Here is a 17,628-nt window from a genome sequence, read left to right as displayed (position 1 = left end):
AGTTCTTCAGACTTCTCTCATCCCCACCTACCTCACAAGGTGTCTGTTGTGGGGAGAGGAAGGGAAAGGAGTTTGTAAGCCACCTTGAGTCTCCTTACAGGAGAGAAAGGTGGGGTATAAATCCAAATTATTCTTCTCCTCTCAGGAAAATGTGAAGACATTGTGTCTTTTAAAAGCCTCATAATACATTCTGGGCCAGACAAGCCACACAACTCTGGTTGGATTCTACCGGAGATTAACTTTATTAATTTAATGACAGCAGGTACAGTGTTCTTATGATTGAGTAGCACTGGAAAGACTAGTCAGCCCAACCCAATAGCAGACTGTTCTCGAACGCTGGACAGCAAACAATGTCCTAAATACCCATACAAGCTCTTAACATGAAACAATAAATTGCCTGTCTAGCGTAGAGGAACTCAACCTGTTATAATTAAAGCCTTGTGTTTGCCAACTGTGGCATTTATAGATTTTGAAAGACAACTTGTACAGCTGAACCAAACAAAATGACGTGTTCTGCTACCACCCCAATCCCCCAATATTGTATCAATGCCAAAATGAGAAACAGGGATTTTTTACAAGTAGCTCAAAGAGATGGGTGCTCATCAGGGACACACCACATGGGTCTCCACCAGTACAGGATCAGGCAGGGATATACTTCTTCCTCTGTTTGACTCAGGATTGATCCAGCCAGCTTTTTCATTCGATCATGCTGAGTTCTCTTCTTTAATTCCTCAGTCCACATGGCTTTTGTCCATGTGGTTCTCCCCTGGGATGGAGGACATCTTGTGGGTGGTTCCCATCATCCCATTGGGGAGGCAGGAAATGACTTTTTTCCCCTTCTCAAAATAGGTCTATTTAGTGTTCAAAGAGGATCTTCCTTCCTTTCCTTTTCCAGCAGGAGAAGAGCTGGCCAGATACAACCCCATGTTTTTGCTAGTGACCTGTCTGAAGCAGGGTTTCCCGGCACCAATTTAAGGACTTCATACAAAGTATGTTTTTGAACAACAACAACCAGCCGCAGGTGTTTTATCATGATTGGTCTTTTTATTTTTAAGATGCCACTACTAAACACACATTAGTCTTGTCAGCCTGCCATCGCTAAGAAGCTACCCAGACCCTCTAAGACTTTATTAAGCCACAAATTTCACCCTATTAAAGAGTTTATTTTTGTTCTAGTCATACAAAACCTGGTAACCGTCCACTCACGACGGCACGATTTGCCGTTCAGCCTGACTAATGAGCAATTTAAGGCTGCCTCCTAGCGTAGACCTAACACATCTCAAGACCGGCATTTTAAGATGCATGCAAATATCACAAACAGGAGGAAGATTTTAAAAAGGCAACACTGCATTCTCTTGACCGTTGTTGAAACTTTTGCCATGTGTCCATTCTTTGCAGGGAACGAGATCTAGTTCGGTTCTCTCCCCACAATATGATGGTTGCAGGCAATTGACTTGTGGATCTCAAGATGGGGGTAAAGCTACGCTAGAAGGCAGCTTGTAGCGACAATGCTAGAAATCAGTTTACATATCATGGTACATGCCAATTTCAGCCTTATTGCCATTGTATGGGGCAGCAAGGAATCCGAAAACCACTATTTACAAATTCCATATCCTAATATATTTACAGTAGAAACCAAATGCATTTAAAAGTTTTTAAATATAGTATTTTACTCTATATTAGTTTACATAAACACAAAGTTACCTCTGCAACAAAGTATCTTCTGCCTGCTCTTTTAAATTAAAAAAAACCCACCTAGTCCTGAAGGAAAAATAATAAAAGCTTAAAAGTAACCCACTTAAGAATGTCAGCATACGAAGATATCTGCCACCCAAGGTGGACTCTGCTACCAAAAGCCCCGCCAAGTTATGAGCTACTTCCCAACTTGCAGGCTGCAGTTAAAACACGTGTGAAAACATCAAGAAGAGTCCAAGCCAATCCGCTTGAGCGGGTTTACTCAAGTCACCGCTAGCGTTTTACTCTTTACTAATCCAAAGTCGAGAAGGAAAAAAAAAATCCACTGCTTTGCCATCTGGCTCTCTGTTACATTCCGTTTTCCTGCAGAAAGTGTTGAGTGCTTTTTCTTCCCGGTCTGCAGGACTTAAGTCGGCAGAGTCTTCTCCTCTTTGCTGAAAGGCTCCACCGAGCCGGGCTTTACCCACGACAGGCCAGACACTTGCATATTTTTGCACTGTGAATCCTCGGACTTCTAGGAAGTGGTAGGAAGAGAAATAGTTGCCAGTTTATTTATGTCCCACTTGTACAGAAGATGGCCTCCCAAGGTTAAGATCTTCAACTAAAAGTGACTCAGATGAATCTAACGGATACAGTGTTAATCCTGGCCCATTTAATACATACATACAAAAGCCTTTTTTGGCATAGTCAGAAAAAAGTTACATGAATTGGGAACAATTGCATGGATATATGATAGACAAAAGGCCCCACGGGGAGCGCAACAAATACGTTCTACTGGGAACTCTCAACTATCTCCGCAATGAAATTGGCGATCTCTTCACAAAGACCAGGGTCCAAGTTGTTTAACAATAGAGATAACCTAGTCAGATCAGGCAGCCCAGATTGGAAGAAAAAATGTAGGTTGGTATATTTAGATCTGATGTTATCAAATCTGGTGCAGTGGAAGAGTTGGTGAGTCAGCGTTTCAACCACATTAAGTTTGCAACTGCATAACCTTGTGGATTTATCTAAATTGCTGAACCTACCCTTTAATAGGGCAGAGGGCATAACGTTAAAACACGCAATGGTAAGGGCTCTCCTTGAGCGTGGGTTCGTTAAGGTATGGAGGTAATAGGCCATACATCTCTGCTCAAATGGAATTAGGAGTTGTGTTGGAGAGCAGGTTCGTTTAGGCCCATTTAATAAGCCATCTTGCGTACCGTAGGACCAAACACCAAGTGGATGAACAGCTATCGCTTAGCTCCTCCCCAGCCAGATGTGGCTCCTTAGCGGGGGTCGTCCCATCTGCCGGAAGCAGAGATACAGGCAAGACAGCAAATGCCCCTCCCTAAATTAGCTAGTATGTCTCCCCTGCAGCCGTTCCGCCTGGTCATCACAGAACTACATGTCTAAATCTGGTATCTGAGTTTGCTTTTCTCCCCACTGGACTGACTTTCTTGTGCGCCCGCTAATGTTTTGCGTTGTCAATTGAGCACATCAGCAAAAAAAAGCAACCTGTACGTATACGGGGGTTTTTTTTTATGGTCGTGTAGTTAAGATAGGCACTGATTGCTGAAAATTAAAAGATTCTATTCTCATGATGCTGGTCTTCACAGCGACAGGCCGGTCCAACTGAACAAACAAGCAAGACCGTTCGTACCAAAGCCTTTGCTCCTATATTTTTGGGCACTGTGATCCAGTAGTACTGAGGCAGAGTCCTTTAAAAAAAAGATTTGAAAAAAGTTGTGGGAGAGTTCGAAACTGTTATTAGGAAGCAGGCTGCTTGAAGATTTAATGCCACCAGCAAAATCAACCTGGGAAAAGCTCAGACATGCTGCCAGGAAACAGGGCGGTCTGAATTCTTACCTGTTGATTATTTGGTCATAATATGTTCATCCACCAGTCTGAGTGGGTAAATGAGTAGACTCCAGCCTTTGAGGATGGAGGCAGCTCGGATTAGGGTTTGAGGGAGTAAGGACCCCCTCCCAGCCCCAGAGGGAATTGCAGGATGCTACAGACATGCATGTAACCCTAGCAATGATAAACAAGAGCAAGTTAATCCTCTCCAGACTGGCGGATGATCCTATTAAAGACAACTAGTGTTGAAAGGAAGAGGAAAGAGCTAGAGTTAACCCTTTCCTTCAGCACTGATCCAGAAAGGCACTCCATTCATTACAAGCCAAGTTAACATACCTCTCCAGGGCAAAGGAAGGAGTATGTTGAGGGTGCTTAATGTCTGGGCCCGGCCATCCCTTTCAGGAGCCTCTCTGGGTTGCTGAATCTTTCATTTCTTTTCTTATTCTGTCTGTGCTTTCCTCCACTTGTCCTGCTTTTACTTTGCGTAGCATGGGGGGAGTGGACAACAGAGGGAATAAAGCTAAGGGCTGCTTTTGCGTACTGATTAGGAGAGTTTTCAGACAGTATTAGACAGTAGAAAAACTGAAAGTTGAGCTATTCTTTACATTATACAAGGATTTCAGCAATGCTTAAAGAGGGTCTCTTTACACACAAAAAAACCCCTAGGATTTTGGTTGGGAAAATCTGCCTCACAGTGATAGCAAGGTGTAGAGTAGCAGGGGGGAGGGGTGTCACCACAGCTCGCGAGCAAGCAGGATCTTTTCCATACCTTCTGGCTCAACATCTTCTCTCTAGCTTCATCATGTATAGCTGGATTCCACGGTGAAAAACTGAAGACGCAAGCAAAACAGAGACCTATTATATTGGAATTTCCCCCAAATTCACCACCAGCAATGTAAGAGGCATTGTGAAAAAAAAAAAGAATAAAAATCAGCATCACAGAGCATGAAAACAACTCCTCTACCAGATTCAGATTCCCCTCTGTAAACAGAACTATGAATGACTGTGAAACCAATCTTGATTCAAGTCCAATATTGCCTAAGAAATAAGAACAATTAGAAACCAACAAGATTTCCATAGTGTGAGCTTTGAAGAGTCAAAACTTCCGCCCTCAGATACCGTTCACCAGATACTCTCAGAACCTCATACCCACTCCCCCAAAAAACCTTGTTGCTCTTCAAGGTGCTACTGGACTTGAATCTACTTCTACCAGCACAGACCCATATGGCTAACTCTCTGAAACGAATTACATCCTTGGGAATTACCAACTTCTCCTAAATAAACTTTTGGCATCCCCCCCCACCCCGCCCCCAGTAGAACAGCTAGCAATAAGATGACACAATACACAAGGTAAGCTAGTGTTTAAAAAGCTTTAAGCACCTTTGAAGAATTAGCAACATTTAGTCCTTCAAGCCTGTGAGCACACGTGAAGAGAAATTAAGGCCATCTCAGTTCGCCGATGTCCATGGCCACATTTCGTCTTTGGTGGCTGCGCAAGGCTAGAACATCCATCTGTACCCATGCAGCCACACGCGACGAATTAAAATGGCATGAAGCCCCTTACCTAATTGCATAGGGATCCTCTATTTTCGGTGGATCAAATAAATGGCTGCTGCACAGCTTAACACTGTCAACCACCTTGCTTTTGAAAAGCTGGACGTCCTTTTCATACCTAGGAAAGCAACAGAACAAACAGCACGTGCCTTTGAGACATTTCCCGTTGGTTGAGAATATTATGAAGCTGCAAGAAACGGTGACATTTTGGAGCTTTTTGGACCCCCCCCCCCAAAATAAATTATTTATTTAGTAAACTGCTATCTTGCCCTTCAAATGCATCCCAGGGCGGATTGTTATGATGATATCCGTTCAGTCGTTCTCGACCCTTGGCGACCTGATATGCAAGGTCTTTCCACATTTTTCGATTAAGTACTGCTTCCTTCAGCTGGTTGATGCTCATGCCTCAGGGCGGATTACACAGTACAAAAATGCAGCCCAAACAATTACAATAAAATCATCATCAACCCCATATAAAGTATCTCTTAAAGCATACCGAAGAACAGTTAAAACCAATAGCCCAACACTCCCAGTGCAGGGGGAGGGCAAGTTCCAAAAAGCCAGTAGTCTGAGGGCAGAGGGCAGAAATCAGTCAAATCCCTCAGGTGAAAACAAAGGACTTAAGCAAGCACCGAAAGATGTATAATATTGGCGCCTGCCAGACTTCTAATGGGAGGGTTTTTCATAAACCGGGGGCTATCACAGAGAGCCAGCATGGTGTAGTGGTTAAGAGCAGGTGGATTCTAATCTGGAGAGTCGGGTTTGATTCCCTACTCCTCCTCCTGAGTGGCAGAGGCTTATCTGGTGAACCAGATGTATTTCCGCATTCCTACATTCCTGCTGGGTGACCTTGGGCTAGTCAGAGTTCTTGAGAACTCTCTCAGCCCCACCGACTTCACAAGGTGTCTGTTGTGGGGAGAGGAAGGGAAAGGAGCTTGTAAGCCGCCGTGAGTCTCCTTACAAGAGAGAAAGGTGGGGTATAAATCCAAATTCTTCTTCTCCATGCAGCCCTCACCCACTCACCTCGGGGGGGGGGGGAGGGAGTGCCAGCAGAGGTGGATCACCCGTGCCTGTCCCTACATAGTGGCCCTGGACTTGTTCGGCAGTCTCCTATCCAAGCAGGTCCAACCCTGGTTGGTTTCCAGGCCCTGGCAAGATCTTGCAAGCCTGCCCCACCCAAGTCTGCCTGACCGAACCACAAACCAGAAACTTACAGCACAGCAGCTTCGGGATTTAGAGGGCTGGTAGTGTCAATTTTATAAAAAACTCTGCGGGCGTACATCAGGATTTGCCATATGTGGTTATGGTTTCGCCTTTAGGAAGAAGCACAAGAAAACCACGGTTAGCGAAGCATCCCGGCAAAGCTCCAGCCTCCAAATCTGAGCTTCCGAGACCTTCCGCTGACCTCCACTTGGCAAAGGCTCTTTTCACATCCAGTTCTCCCGAGACGGGATCGACTAGCGGGTGGAAAATGGGCAGGTCGAAGACCAGGCGCTGGAGGGGTGGAAAGGAAGAGGAATGTTAGAATCAAGCTGAAACCGAGCCTGCCTGGGGGGCTAAACAGTCTAATAGAAAAGAAGCATAAACTGCTTAACTTCTTGGTCTCCTGGGAGATGTGGGCAAGGGCAACAAAATCGTGGCTCCTGTTTGATTTTTAAAACCCGCCTTCCTTCCCAGGGGCCCAGGCATTTCTACACGGCTGCTGTGCATGGTTAGCTGTCTCAATTCCATTTTATTCTCCAAACAGCCCTGTGACACAGGTTAAACTCAGAGAACGCGACTGCCCGAAAATCCCCTTGTGAGTGTCAGTGGCTACTAGACATGGTGACTAAAGGGAACCTCCATGTTCAGAGACAGTAAAACTTCTGAAATACCAGTGCCAGGAAGCAACATTAGGGGAAGGGCTCGGACTCTGTTGGTTTACCTCCAGAAGGACTGGCCAGCCACCACGTAAGATAGGATGCTGGCCTACCATGTTTCCCCGAACATAAGACAGTGTCTTATATTAATTTTTGCTCCCAAAGATGTGCTATGTCTTATTTTCAGGGGATGTCTTATTTTTTCTGTGTTCTGTTCGTCGGGCATGCTTCCAAACAAAAACTTTGCTACGTCTTACTTTCAGGGGATGCCTTATATTTCGCACTTCAGCAAACCCTCTGCTATGTCTTATTTTTCGGGGATGTCTTATATTAGGGGAAACAGGGTAGATGGACCGCTAGTCTATCATAGAATCTATCATTGCCCAGGTCTTGAAAGCCCTACGCAGCTTTACTTACTGGGCAGTCGCCGTCTGGATAGTTGTCAGGGATGTAGACTGTAAATTTAAACACACCGTCCTGATACAGGCCGTGCCGTATGAATATCACTCCAAACCACACTGGAGGGGGCAGGGAGGAGAGGGAGGAAATGAGCAGGTGCAAATGGAAAAGTGCTTTAAAACAGGGAGGGGGGAAAAACAGAAGTCACCTTCAAACTTACTTAATGCTGATTGGTAAGAGGGTTGCACGTAGACACCCGGCAGCTTCTGCTTCACGACCAGAGTGCTGCAGGGGGGAAAAAGGTTATTCATTACGCATCTGTTTATTTATGTGCCTAAAGGTGATCGTAAGTGGCTGACGTTGTTCGCCTCGCTGCCATTTTATCCTCACAAGAGCTCTGTGAGGTAGGCATCCGTAGAGAGCCCATTTTGAAAGCTAAAAGCCGAGCAGAAAAATCTTATGTCGCTTCTCTTGACTGGTTGCTGGAGTTCATGAACACAGGCTGGTTCTGTGAATTCTTGCCTATTCAAGGTTACTGTGTGCGTCATCTGTGTGTGTCTACTTAAGGCTACTGTGTGAGAGCCAGCGTGGTGTAGTGGTTGAGAGCAGGTGCACTCTAATCTGGAGAACCAGGTTTGATTCCCCGCTCTGCCACTTGAGCTGTGGAAGCTCATCTGGTGAACTAGATTAGCTTGTGCACCCAACACATGCCAGCTGAGTGACCTTGAGCTAGTCACAGTTCCCCATCTACCTCACAGGGTGTTTGTTGTGAAGAGGGAAGGAAAAGGAATTTGTAAGCCTTTCTGAGTCTCCTTACAGGAGAGAAAGAGGAGATATAAATCCAAACTCTTCTTCTTCATCTCCACTAACTGGAACCCAGCTGGAACTAGTTACTTTGAGATTATTGGAGAAAGTGTCATTTTGTATGGGAGGGGGAGTCCATTCGTAGCTACAGAGGTCTAGAAAGTGCTGATTAAACGTGTGCCCTCATTGGTCATTCAAGGGTCACCTGTTAAAGTCACTTGGCAGGCACCTGGAAAGGGATCGTAGGCAATATGCTGGGCTAGCCCAGGGGTCTGCAACCTGCGGCTCTCCAGATGTTCATGGACTACAAATCCCATCAGCCCCTGCCAGCATGGCCCCTGGACTAGTCCATTACAGCTTTGCAGTCAAGCTTCAGACAGCATTTCGGCAGGAAAGAGGAGAGCACTAAAGAATTCCAGCTTCCAGGCCCACAGAGAAGATCAACCCGTGGGGAACCACCACAGCTCAAGTAGTGCAAATGCCACTAACAGACTCGGGTGACATTCAGAATGCTAGACATTTCCGTTTTAAGAAGCAGCATAGATTGGCTACAAAACATCACAGCCGAGGTCACACAGAATAGCATTTTTTCCGTTCCAATGGACATACAATTCTGCCAGGAGGGAGTACTCCAAGTAGAAAGGTCCATAAGAGGCATGCGTTCCATTTGTTGACTGAGCAGAAAGGGCAGGAGAAGCGGGTTTGGTCATGGGCACGGCATTCTTGGGAATTGTCGGCAGCTGCTTTTTGGGGGCGGTGCGGGGAGGGCTGTTCTTCGGCTCACCAGCCAGGGCCTTTTCTTCTGTTTCAGGCCTCTGTTGGAAAAAGGCAAAACACGAAAGAGAAAACGTTAGTTTCCGGTGGTATTTACAGACGAAGACTCCAGTTAACCATGCACAGAGCTAAGACACCGATCTGAACTTTCATGTGAATAAAGCAAATTCTGGCAGTTCTAACTATTACTGTCATATATCTGGTTACTTTGTTGAATTTGGCTGCTCTGCCAAACTGTGGGAGCTGCTGAGGTTTGGCAGCAGCCAGATCAAGGCCTCTGAGCTACCTTTCAGATGGAGGTCGGCCTGTTCTTAAATGCCAAATGTTCCCTTTGAACTATACTTCATGGGCAGGAATGAAGGCTGCCAACCTCCAGCTGGGCCCCGGAGATTTCCCAGCCTTACAACTCCAGACAACAGAGAACAGTTCTCCTGGAGAAAACGGCTGCTCTGGAGGGTGGACTTAATTGCCTTATACCACACTGAGGGTCTTCCAAACCCCACCCTTCCCAGTTGTCGGGGATGGCACCAGAGCTCTCTTGCAACTTCAGATCAAGTTTTGAGCCGGATAGCTGTCAAGACGTGTCTGTGCACCAATTGGTCTTGTCATATCTCCAGGAGAGGGCGATGTGGTATCCTGACTGTTCCTGCTTGTAGTTTATCTTAGACCTTCGCGTTGTGGGGGCATTCAGCAATGCCTTTCCCAGGCTGGGCATATCTAGACTGTTCTCTGGGAGTGTGGCCTTGGTACATGGAGCAACCTTGTGAATGCAGAGGGGGAGCAGTCGCCTAGTAACAGACTATTTGGAGAAGCAACTTCCATTGAGACAGTTGGGGCAGGAAAACTTTAGGATGAATTCCTGAAGCGTAACTTATTTGAACTCCGGTCAACAAATCAATTTAAATTCCATCGGAGTCTGTTTTTCCGTGAATATGTTTCATGAAGCTAGTTGTTCATACTCTACCTTGCGCGCAGAACTTGTAGACATGTTCCAGAAAGTATTCATAACGTGTCTTCCAAGGAGAGGGTGATAAATCTTTCTACGCTTTCCAACTGACTGGCTGTCTGGAGTGGTTTCTTATCCTGGAAACATAAAGTGAAGTTAATCAGCTGGGTACCCTCTTCATCATACAATGATTTCACCTTAGATTAGGGGTGTCCAACCTTGGCCCTCCAGATATTTGCGGACTATGATTCCCACTGGCTCCTGGAGGGTCAGGGTTGGACACTCCAGCCTTAGACAAAAAGAGACACACCACATGTTCCCACCACCTGAAATACTTACAGATGGTCTGAAATAGAAGGAGAGTTTGGATTTATACCCCACCTTTCTACTCTATAAGGAGACTCAAAGGGGCTTTCAAGCTCCTTTCCCTTCTTCTCCCCACAACAGTCACCTTGTGAGGTAGATGGGGCTGAGGGAGCTCTGAAGAACTGAGACTAGCCCGAGGTCACCCAGCAGGAATGTAGGAATGCGGAAACACATCTGGTTCATCAGATAAGCCTCCGCCACTCAGGTGGAGGAGTGGGGAATCAAACTCAGTTCTCCAGATTAGAATCAACCTGCTCTTAACCACCATGCTGGCTCTCTACACCTATAAGTGGTGTGCTGCATCTGTAGGGATTGCCGTTATTTCTAGTGAATTTATGTCACAATGTTAAAGCAAGGACAAGTAGTATTCTCCGTTTAAGGTAGAGCATGATGGGAGTTGTAGTCTGTCACTTATAGGATCATATGTTTTTGTATTAGTTTTTCTGACTGGCACATACCGGTAACTGCCTTTCCGAGTTGGGTTGTATAAAAGATAGCAAAAAGTTTATTTCCTTTTTGTCTTGGAATGGAGGGGCCTGCTGATTCGCTTTCACGGAATTTTATGCATTTCTCAGCCCAGAGCATTAACTATCGTGGCAAGGTAAGTTGTTAAAGCTTTGCACAGAGGTATACATTCATGCCTCCTCCCCAAACTAGAAGAAAGGCAGGCAGTACCTCCGGGAAAAGCTGAACTGCAGACCTGCTCTAATGTATCAATTTGCATGCGTCAGGCTTTATTATTCAGCAGGCCAGTTCACAATGGTGAATTCAACTGTGCACAGGGACGCTGACAAACTCTTGCACTCTCTGGAAAAAGCCTCTGTTGTTCTGAGAGCTGTCTCGTTTACAGCACAGATCGTTAACCCCTTCTCTCCTGGGCCTAACCATCTGGAGGGAATTCAGTGACCCAGTGGAGAGCGAAAGCCAGGTCTCTCCACTCTTAGTCCAACACTACTAGTGACTTGTTAAGTATGAGACAAGGGGCTCAGCTGCTCAAAGGCTTCTGTGCTAACCACTGGTCCTGTGGGAGGGTGTTTCATAAACCGTGGGCTATCACAGAGAGCCAGCGTGGTGTAGTGGTTAAGAGCAGGTGGATTCCAATCTGGAGAGTCGGGTTTGATTCCCTACTCCTCCTCCTGAGTGGCAGAGGCTTATCTGGTGAACCAGATGTCTTTCCACATTCCTACATTCCTGCTGGGTGACCTTGGGCTAGTCAGAGTTCTTGAGAACTCTCTCAGCCCCACCGACTTCCTCTCCCTCTGTTGTGGGGAGAGGAAGGGAAAGGAGCTTGTAAGCCACCGTGAGTCTCCTTACAAGAGAGAAAGGTGGGGTATAAATCCAAATTCTTCTTCTCCATGCAGCCCTCACCCACTCACCTCGGGGGGGAAGGGAGTGCCAGCAGAGGTGGATCACCCATGCCTGTCCCTACATGGTGGCCCTGGACTTGTTTGGCGGTCTCCTAGCTGTTGTAAGGAGAGGAAAGGAGTTTGTAAGTCACCTTGAGTCTCCTTACAGGAGAGAAAGGTGGGGTATAAATCCAGACTCTTCTTCTTCTAGTCCAACAGGCTAAGCATTACACTCCACTGCCTCTCTTAAGGCTTGCAAAGAACTTGGAACACAGCCATGCAAAGGCAGGAACCAGACATAAACGCAGTAAGCAATTTTGCTGCCCAGCAGCTATTCATGTCAGATGGATACCACTGACAGAAGACACACCCAGCATCTGAACGTGGTTATTCAACCCCTTTGGCAAACCTTACTGAGCGTTGGCCCCCTCTCCCGTGAATTATATATACTCACTGCAAGCATTGCATCCACCACTCCATCTTCAGGAGGTATGAGCTCACCTCCTGAGCATCCACCATAAAAATAGGCCAAAGTCAACTGGTTAGACTCGTCTGCTGGCTCCGCAACAAAACAACGCTGGCACGCCTCTTTTTATCACTTCCTATGGCAACGCTTCTCAAACTCCAACCTCTGGATGTTTTCATCCCTCCATCTTCAGATAGAATCATAGAGTTGGAAGAGACCCCAAAGGCCATCAAGTCCAACCCCCTGCCATGTGGGAACACACAATCAAAGCACTCCCAACATACGTTCATCCAGCCTCTGTTTAAAAACCTCCACAGAAGGAGAGCTTCTGTTTAAAATCAATAAATACAAGTCCAATGTATTGTTGAAGGCTTTCATGGCCAGAATGAATTGACTTGTTGTGGGTTTTCTGGGCTGTGGGGCTGTAGTCTGGTCATTGTTGCTCTCTCAGTGGCGTGCCTCCAAAGATGCCTGCCATAGATGCAGCTGGGAGCAAAAACTACCAGATCACAGCTACACAACCTGGAAAGCCCACAACAGCCAAATCACAGTACCATTGTAGAGCAGACTGTGATGCCTAAACATCTATCTATGTGGTTAGTTGCAAGATCCTTTGTTTAAAGGTCACCTGTACCAAATGAAGCTTAAACCTCATATAATCACTCTTCCAAAAAAAATCCAATCAAGTCCTCCAAGAAGGCCAGGATACAGAGTTCTACCTCTCCTGCCTCACAACGGCCCTGTGAGATAGAGTCAGCTGAGAAGGACAGGACCAAGGTCACGCAGCGAGCTCTCTGAACCCAATCTCTCTGGTCCTATGTCAATACTACAGAACAATGACACTTAGCCCCACATTCAGGTGATGGATGTTACTCATTGCTTACACCCAGCTCCATTATTTCTTCCAAACCCTGCCTGCAGACAAAGAGAGTAGCTTCCTGCAGTAGCTTTACAGTACCCCTACCCCCCCACCCCCTGCGATATTTAAAAGGCACTAGTTTCGCTTCTACCTTTTCTTCAGGGAATTCTATGTCTCTCACTATCACTTGCTGAACCCCCCCCCCTGTTTTCTTTTTCCTTAGCAACCCATCCCTTCTGTTTCCTGAACCAAAACCCCCTGACTCACCACAGCAAAAGGCCAGCCTCCATCTCAAAAAAATGGCCCTCCAGGTATGATGGTCACTCTTCACTGGCCTTCCCTTACTTACCTGCAAGATGCCCTGCACCTGTGCTGCAGGTGGAGGAAGCCCCTCTTCCAACAGATTCCTGTTTTCAGCCAGGCTTTCTTCCCAGGAAATTAGAACAGTGTACCTGAGGCTCTGTTTTGGCCTCAAATAAGCTGTGGGAGGTCTTGGTCCAAGGTTATCCCAGTGTGGGTTTCACAGCAAAGTGGTGCTTCAAACTCAAGTCTCGCTGCTCCTAATTCAATGCTCTATCAGACGGGTACTACGGATCCTAAGAAGAATGCCGTGGTACACTATGGCCCTGACCCTGAGAGGGTAGGGGGGTCACGTCCCTTTCTCATTAGCTTTCTTGCATAAACAGCCTCCTCTTGCTTGATTTTAAGCAGTCCTGCCAGAAGGCTTTGCCCAGGTGAGGACACACCTCCCTCCTCCCCCCCACTTGTCAAACTGCTCCTTTAAAAGACACATGACCCAATTCAAGCTACCCTCTCTTTTTAAACCAAAAGACTCTAAACCCAAAGTGTTACTTTTTCGCTTTTAACTGGGCAGGCAGATATTACACAGGTGAAGTATTTGTAGCAGTGGCGAGGAAGCCAAACCTGCTGAACACCAGCTTGCCAAAGCGGCAGGGCCAATGCTTGAGTGTGTGCTGCAGGATTTCGGCAGATGAGCCTGTTCCTTCCTGCCTTATCTATCATGAAGGTAAATATCTTCCCCTGTCGAACTTCTGTCTGCTAGGTTTTTGGTGGAAAGGTTTTTGCTGTCTGCTAGGCTTTTGCACAATGGAAACACCCATAACCTGATTCCTGGCCCTGCTCCTGGGGACCGGCAGCCATTCAGCTGGTGCAACTCCTCCAAGGAACGCCCCACCTCCTCCAAGAAATGCCAGCTCCACCAGCAGAACTTCTGCCTGTGAAGCTTCAAAGAGCAGAGTTAAAATGCAGCCGCCTGGCACCAGCCTCCATCCCTTTCCCCCCAGCCCCGAAGCAAACCTGCCGCCTCCACCGCGGAGCGCCTCCAGCGCAGGCCGGGCTGTCAGCTCAAACAAACGCGTTCCTAAGATGGGAGGGATGGCCCTAGGCGGCCACCGTAGATAAAGTTAGCCGCTCCCCTCCGCGCATGCGCAATTTTGACGCTAACCTCCTTCCCACCGCCTATTGGCGGAGCGCCGACATAACGACCTTTCCTCCCCGCCCCTTCGGCTCACCCTCTTTGCAGCTCCGCCTCCTTCTTCCTGATCGCCCCCATCTGGCACCGTCGCCCACCCTCGGCTGGCGCGCACCCCAGCAGAGGTTGAGCACTCTCCCATTGGCCAGCCCGTCAGCCAATCGCAAACTTGGCCCCGCCCACCGTCGGGGCTTTGTTGTTCCTCGCTAGCCAATCGACGCCGCTCACCCCTTGTGAGTTAAGGACACCCTTGGACCGGCCCCTGGTTGCTAAGCGACAGAGTGCGTCGCGCGAGGGCCCAGCGCCGGCTCGGGATTGGATGCCCTCAGTTGACCGGTCGGAGGAGGCGGGAAAAAGAGAGAGTGGCGTTGATTGACGGGAGGGACTCAGTCGATGGGGAGAAAGCGTTAAAAGACATGGGGGCCTGCAAATGGGAGCGTGGAAATTGATAAGGGGGTGGGACCAGGGCAGTTAGGGCGAATGTAGGAGTTCATTTTCTTTTTTTAATTATTATTATTATTATTATTATTATTATTATTATTATTATTATTATTGCATGTTTGCCGTAGAGTGTGCAACTCACCACTCTGGCTTGAGAAATTCATCAAGACCTGATGAGCATTCCCTTCTCACTAGACACAGTGTGCAACAGACTTCCTTCTGTGATACACCTCTGAAGATGCCGGCCACAGATGCAGGCGGAACGTTAGGAACAAGATCCACCAGACCACGGCCACACCGCCCCCGGAAAACCCACAGCAACCAGTTGAATCCGGCGGTGAAAGCCTGCGACAATACATTTATGCCATCTGTTTTCTGTTGCTGGAAATTTTCCCAAATCCTCTGAAGTTTCCATAATTTTCACAAGTTGTATTTCCTTCCTGGCTCCTCCTCTTAGCAGTGTGTTCAACTGTGATTCAGTGACTACCATAATCCACTCTTCAGCCTCCCTGCAGGTGGGTATGAGGAGAGGGATGAGCATGCCACAGGTCAGCATCCAGAGCACAGGAGCTCCAATGGGGAAAGGAAGACTTCTGGTGCCCCCCCCCCCCCACAGGGGACGACAGATGCAGCATTGTATAACGCTAGATCTGGAACACTAGCAAAAAGATCAGCATAGAGGGACAGGAAGCATCCTGTCCCTCTATGCATCGAAGCATCAAAGGAGATGAATGCTCACATGCAACTGAATCATTTATTTACTTACTTACTTTTCATTCTGCCTCTAGTCCCCAGTAGGGGAAATCAGCTTACATTGTTCCCTGCACCTCTATTTTATACTCACAATAGCCCAGTTAAGAAGGTAAGACTGTATGTGACTTGCCCAAGAACACCCAGAAAGCTTCAATGGTTGAGTGGAAATAAAAACCAGATATCTTCCATATCTGATACTTAAACCATTATACCATACTGCCTCTCATAACCACATAACCACTGCCTCTCATAACCAGCAGGAGCATGATCAAAGGGCAAGGAGAAAGAAAATATTGCAGCATCTACAGCCATACTCCAGGTTTCTGAGTCCTACTAGGTCTCTTTGTTCCAGTGGGAACAAGAGATGAAGAGTGATGTCACATGATAACGTATGTCATCACTTCCAGTTTGTACCTTGAAATGATGACATCGTGTTCTAGGAATTCACATGTCTCTATGGTAAATCATAGATGTGCAAGTCCTCAGCATCATGATGTCACTTCCTGATGTACACTTCCTGGTGTTGCATGACATCACTCCCTGCCCCACCAAAGAGAAAATCTGAGCATCATGATGTCACTTCCTGGTGTTGCACGACAGCGCTTCCTGCCCCCCCCCCCAGCTCCCTCCATATAATGGTGAGAGTCACAATTTTCCCATGTGTATCCAGAATTGTAACAAAATGTGAAGAAATATTTTGAACGTATTTAAATTTTTAAATCTTCACAGTACCACTAGGTGGTCTTCTGCAGCTGTTCTACTGGCATGATAAAAAAAAACACCTTTCAGTGCCAGCATTTCTGATCAATGATTCGGTGATCCCTGCATATAATGAGTTTAAAAGGTGATTTACTCTTTGTGCAATACCCATTTCCTTTCAAGTTGATCATCCCATATGCCCCGTTGCTCATTTGTTCGCCATTGAAGCATTTCCACGGTATTTTGTTGTCGGTGCAGCTGATAGTAGGCATTGTTCCTTCGGTAACTGGCACAGCTGGACAGAACTTCTGGAATTGATGGAAATCTTAGTTTGGTGGCACTGACAGCCCCTCCCCGCCCATCAGGGCCAGGGAGGGAGAGAGGGAGGGCGGCCAAGTCCCCACACCGACGACGACAACCCTGCAGAAGGGTCCCCTCCTTCTCCCCGCCGGCCGCTTCGCTCACGGGGCCCCCGGGACGCCTCCGCTTTCGATGGGAGCCTCGCCTGTGTTGGCCAATCAAAGGGCAGGAGGAGGAGCAGTAGCGGCCCAATCGGCGCAGCTCTTCGGGACTCGTCACTGGAGGCGACGAGGACTCCGTCGTTTGGTTAACGGAGCCTGGATTCTCCGTTCATAAACGCGTGCCGCTTCAAACTGGTTTGAGCCTCCGACCTTCAGCCTTATCGGCGTTTCAGCGAGAAGGAGATCGTCTTCGCCGGAGAGTCTCTGTTCCTCCTCGACACGCCATGCAGCGACTGGCTCTTTCGCAGATGAAGGCCGCACGTGATGTTGGCGGATTCTGCTATCTTCCTCGAAGCCTTGAGCTGGCGGTTCGTTTGACACGAGCTCAGAGCGCTTAGGCGCCTTGTTTATTTTCGCACGAGTCTTCACGCAGAGCAGCCAGTGCTCGAGTTTCCGGTGAAGCCGCTGCCGTTCTTCCAGCGGGTCAGCAGAAGAGCAGCGCACCTTCTTCTCCGACCACTGTATTCTCAGGTTATAGGTTGGCAGTGGCGAATCGGGGCCTCTTTGAGCAGGGGAGCCGCTGCGGAGGGCTGCCCGAGAGCGTGGTAACGCTTTCCGAGAGAGTTACAGCGCTCTCGAAAAGCGTGCTAACCCTCTTCGAGAACGTGGTAATGCTTTCCGAGACCGTCACCACGCTCTCGAAGAGGGTTAGCACGCTTTTCGAGAGCGCTGTAACTCTCTCGGAAAGCGTTACTTCACGCCTGGCAGCCCTCCGGCAGCGGCTCCTGCTCAAAGAGGCCCTGATTCGCCATTGCAGCAACTTCATAACCTGGCAGAAATGCCGAGTGGTCGGAGGAGGGGGGTTGCTTGTAATTCAC

At 47.7% G+C, this 17,628-nt stretch overlaps 1 protein-coding gene across 5 annotated transcripts; it reads right to left on the bottom strand.

Annotated features, from left to right (window-relative positions):
- Positions 1 to 1,024: 1,024 nt before the first annotated feature.
- LOC125443417 (AKT interacting protein) lies at positions 1,025 to 14,531 on the bottom strand. Of its 5 annotated transcripts, XM_048515518.1 has the most exons (11): positions 14,222 to 14,322; positions 11,610 to 11,696; positions 9,886 to 10,004; positions 8,757 to 8,962; positions 7,564 to 7,628; positions 7,362 to 7,462; positions 6,491 to 6,579; positions 6,300 to 6,398; positions 5,096 to 5,203; positions 4,301 to 4,361; positions 1,025 to 2,209 (listed from the first exon to the last, which is right to left on the bottom strand). In XM_048515518.1, exons 3-11 carry the CDS (start codon positions 9,925 to 9,927, stop codon positions 2,102 to 2,104), a joined length of 879 nt encoding a protein of 292 aa, XP_048371475.1. In that variant the 5' UTR covers positions 9,928 to 10,004; positions 11,610 to 11,696; positions 14,222 to 14,322; the 3' UTR covers positions 1,025 to 2,101. The 5 variants fall into 5 exon arrangements, with proteins under 5 accessions (XP_048371475.1, XP_048371478.1, XP_048371477.1 ...); XM_048515521.1 differs by lacking the exons at positions 11,610 to 11,696; positions 14,222 to 14,322 and adding an exon at positions 14,437 to 14,531; XM_048515520.1 differs by lacking the exon at positions 11,610 to 11,696 and having other exon boundaries at positions 14,222 to 14,333.
- Positions 14,532 to 17,628: the final 3,097 nt, after the last annotated feature.

Source organism: Sphaerodactylus townsendi, linkage group LG14 (assembly GCF_021028975.2).
Source record: "Sphaerodactylus townsendi isolate TG3544 linkage group LG14, MPM_Stown_v2.3, whole genome shotgun sequence".
NCBI classification, from domain to species: Eukaryota; Metazoa; Chordata; class Lepidosauria; order Squamata; family Sphaerodactylidae; genus Sphaerodactylus; species Sphaerodactylus townsendi.
The sequence above is the reverse complement of the archived record's forward strand: the minus strand, read 5'-3'. Positions and strand labels throughout refer to the sequence as shown.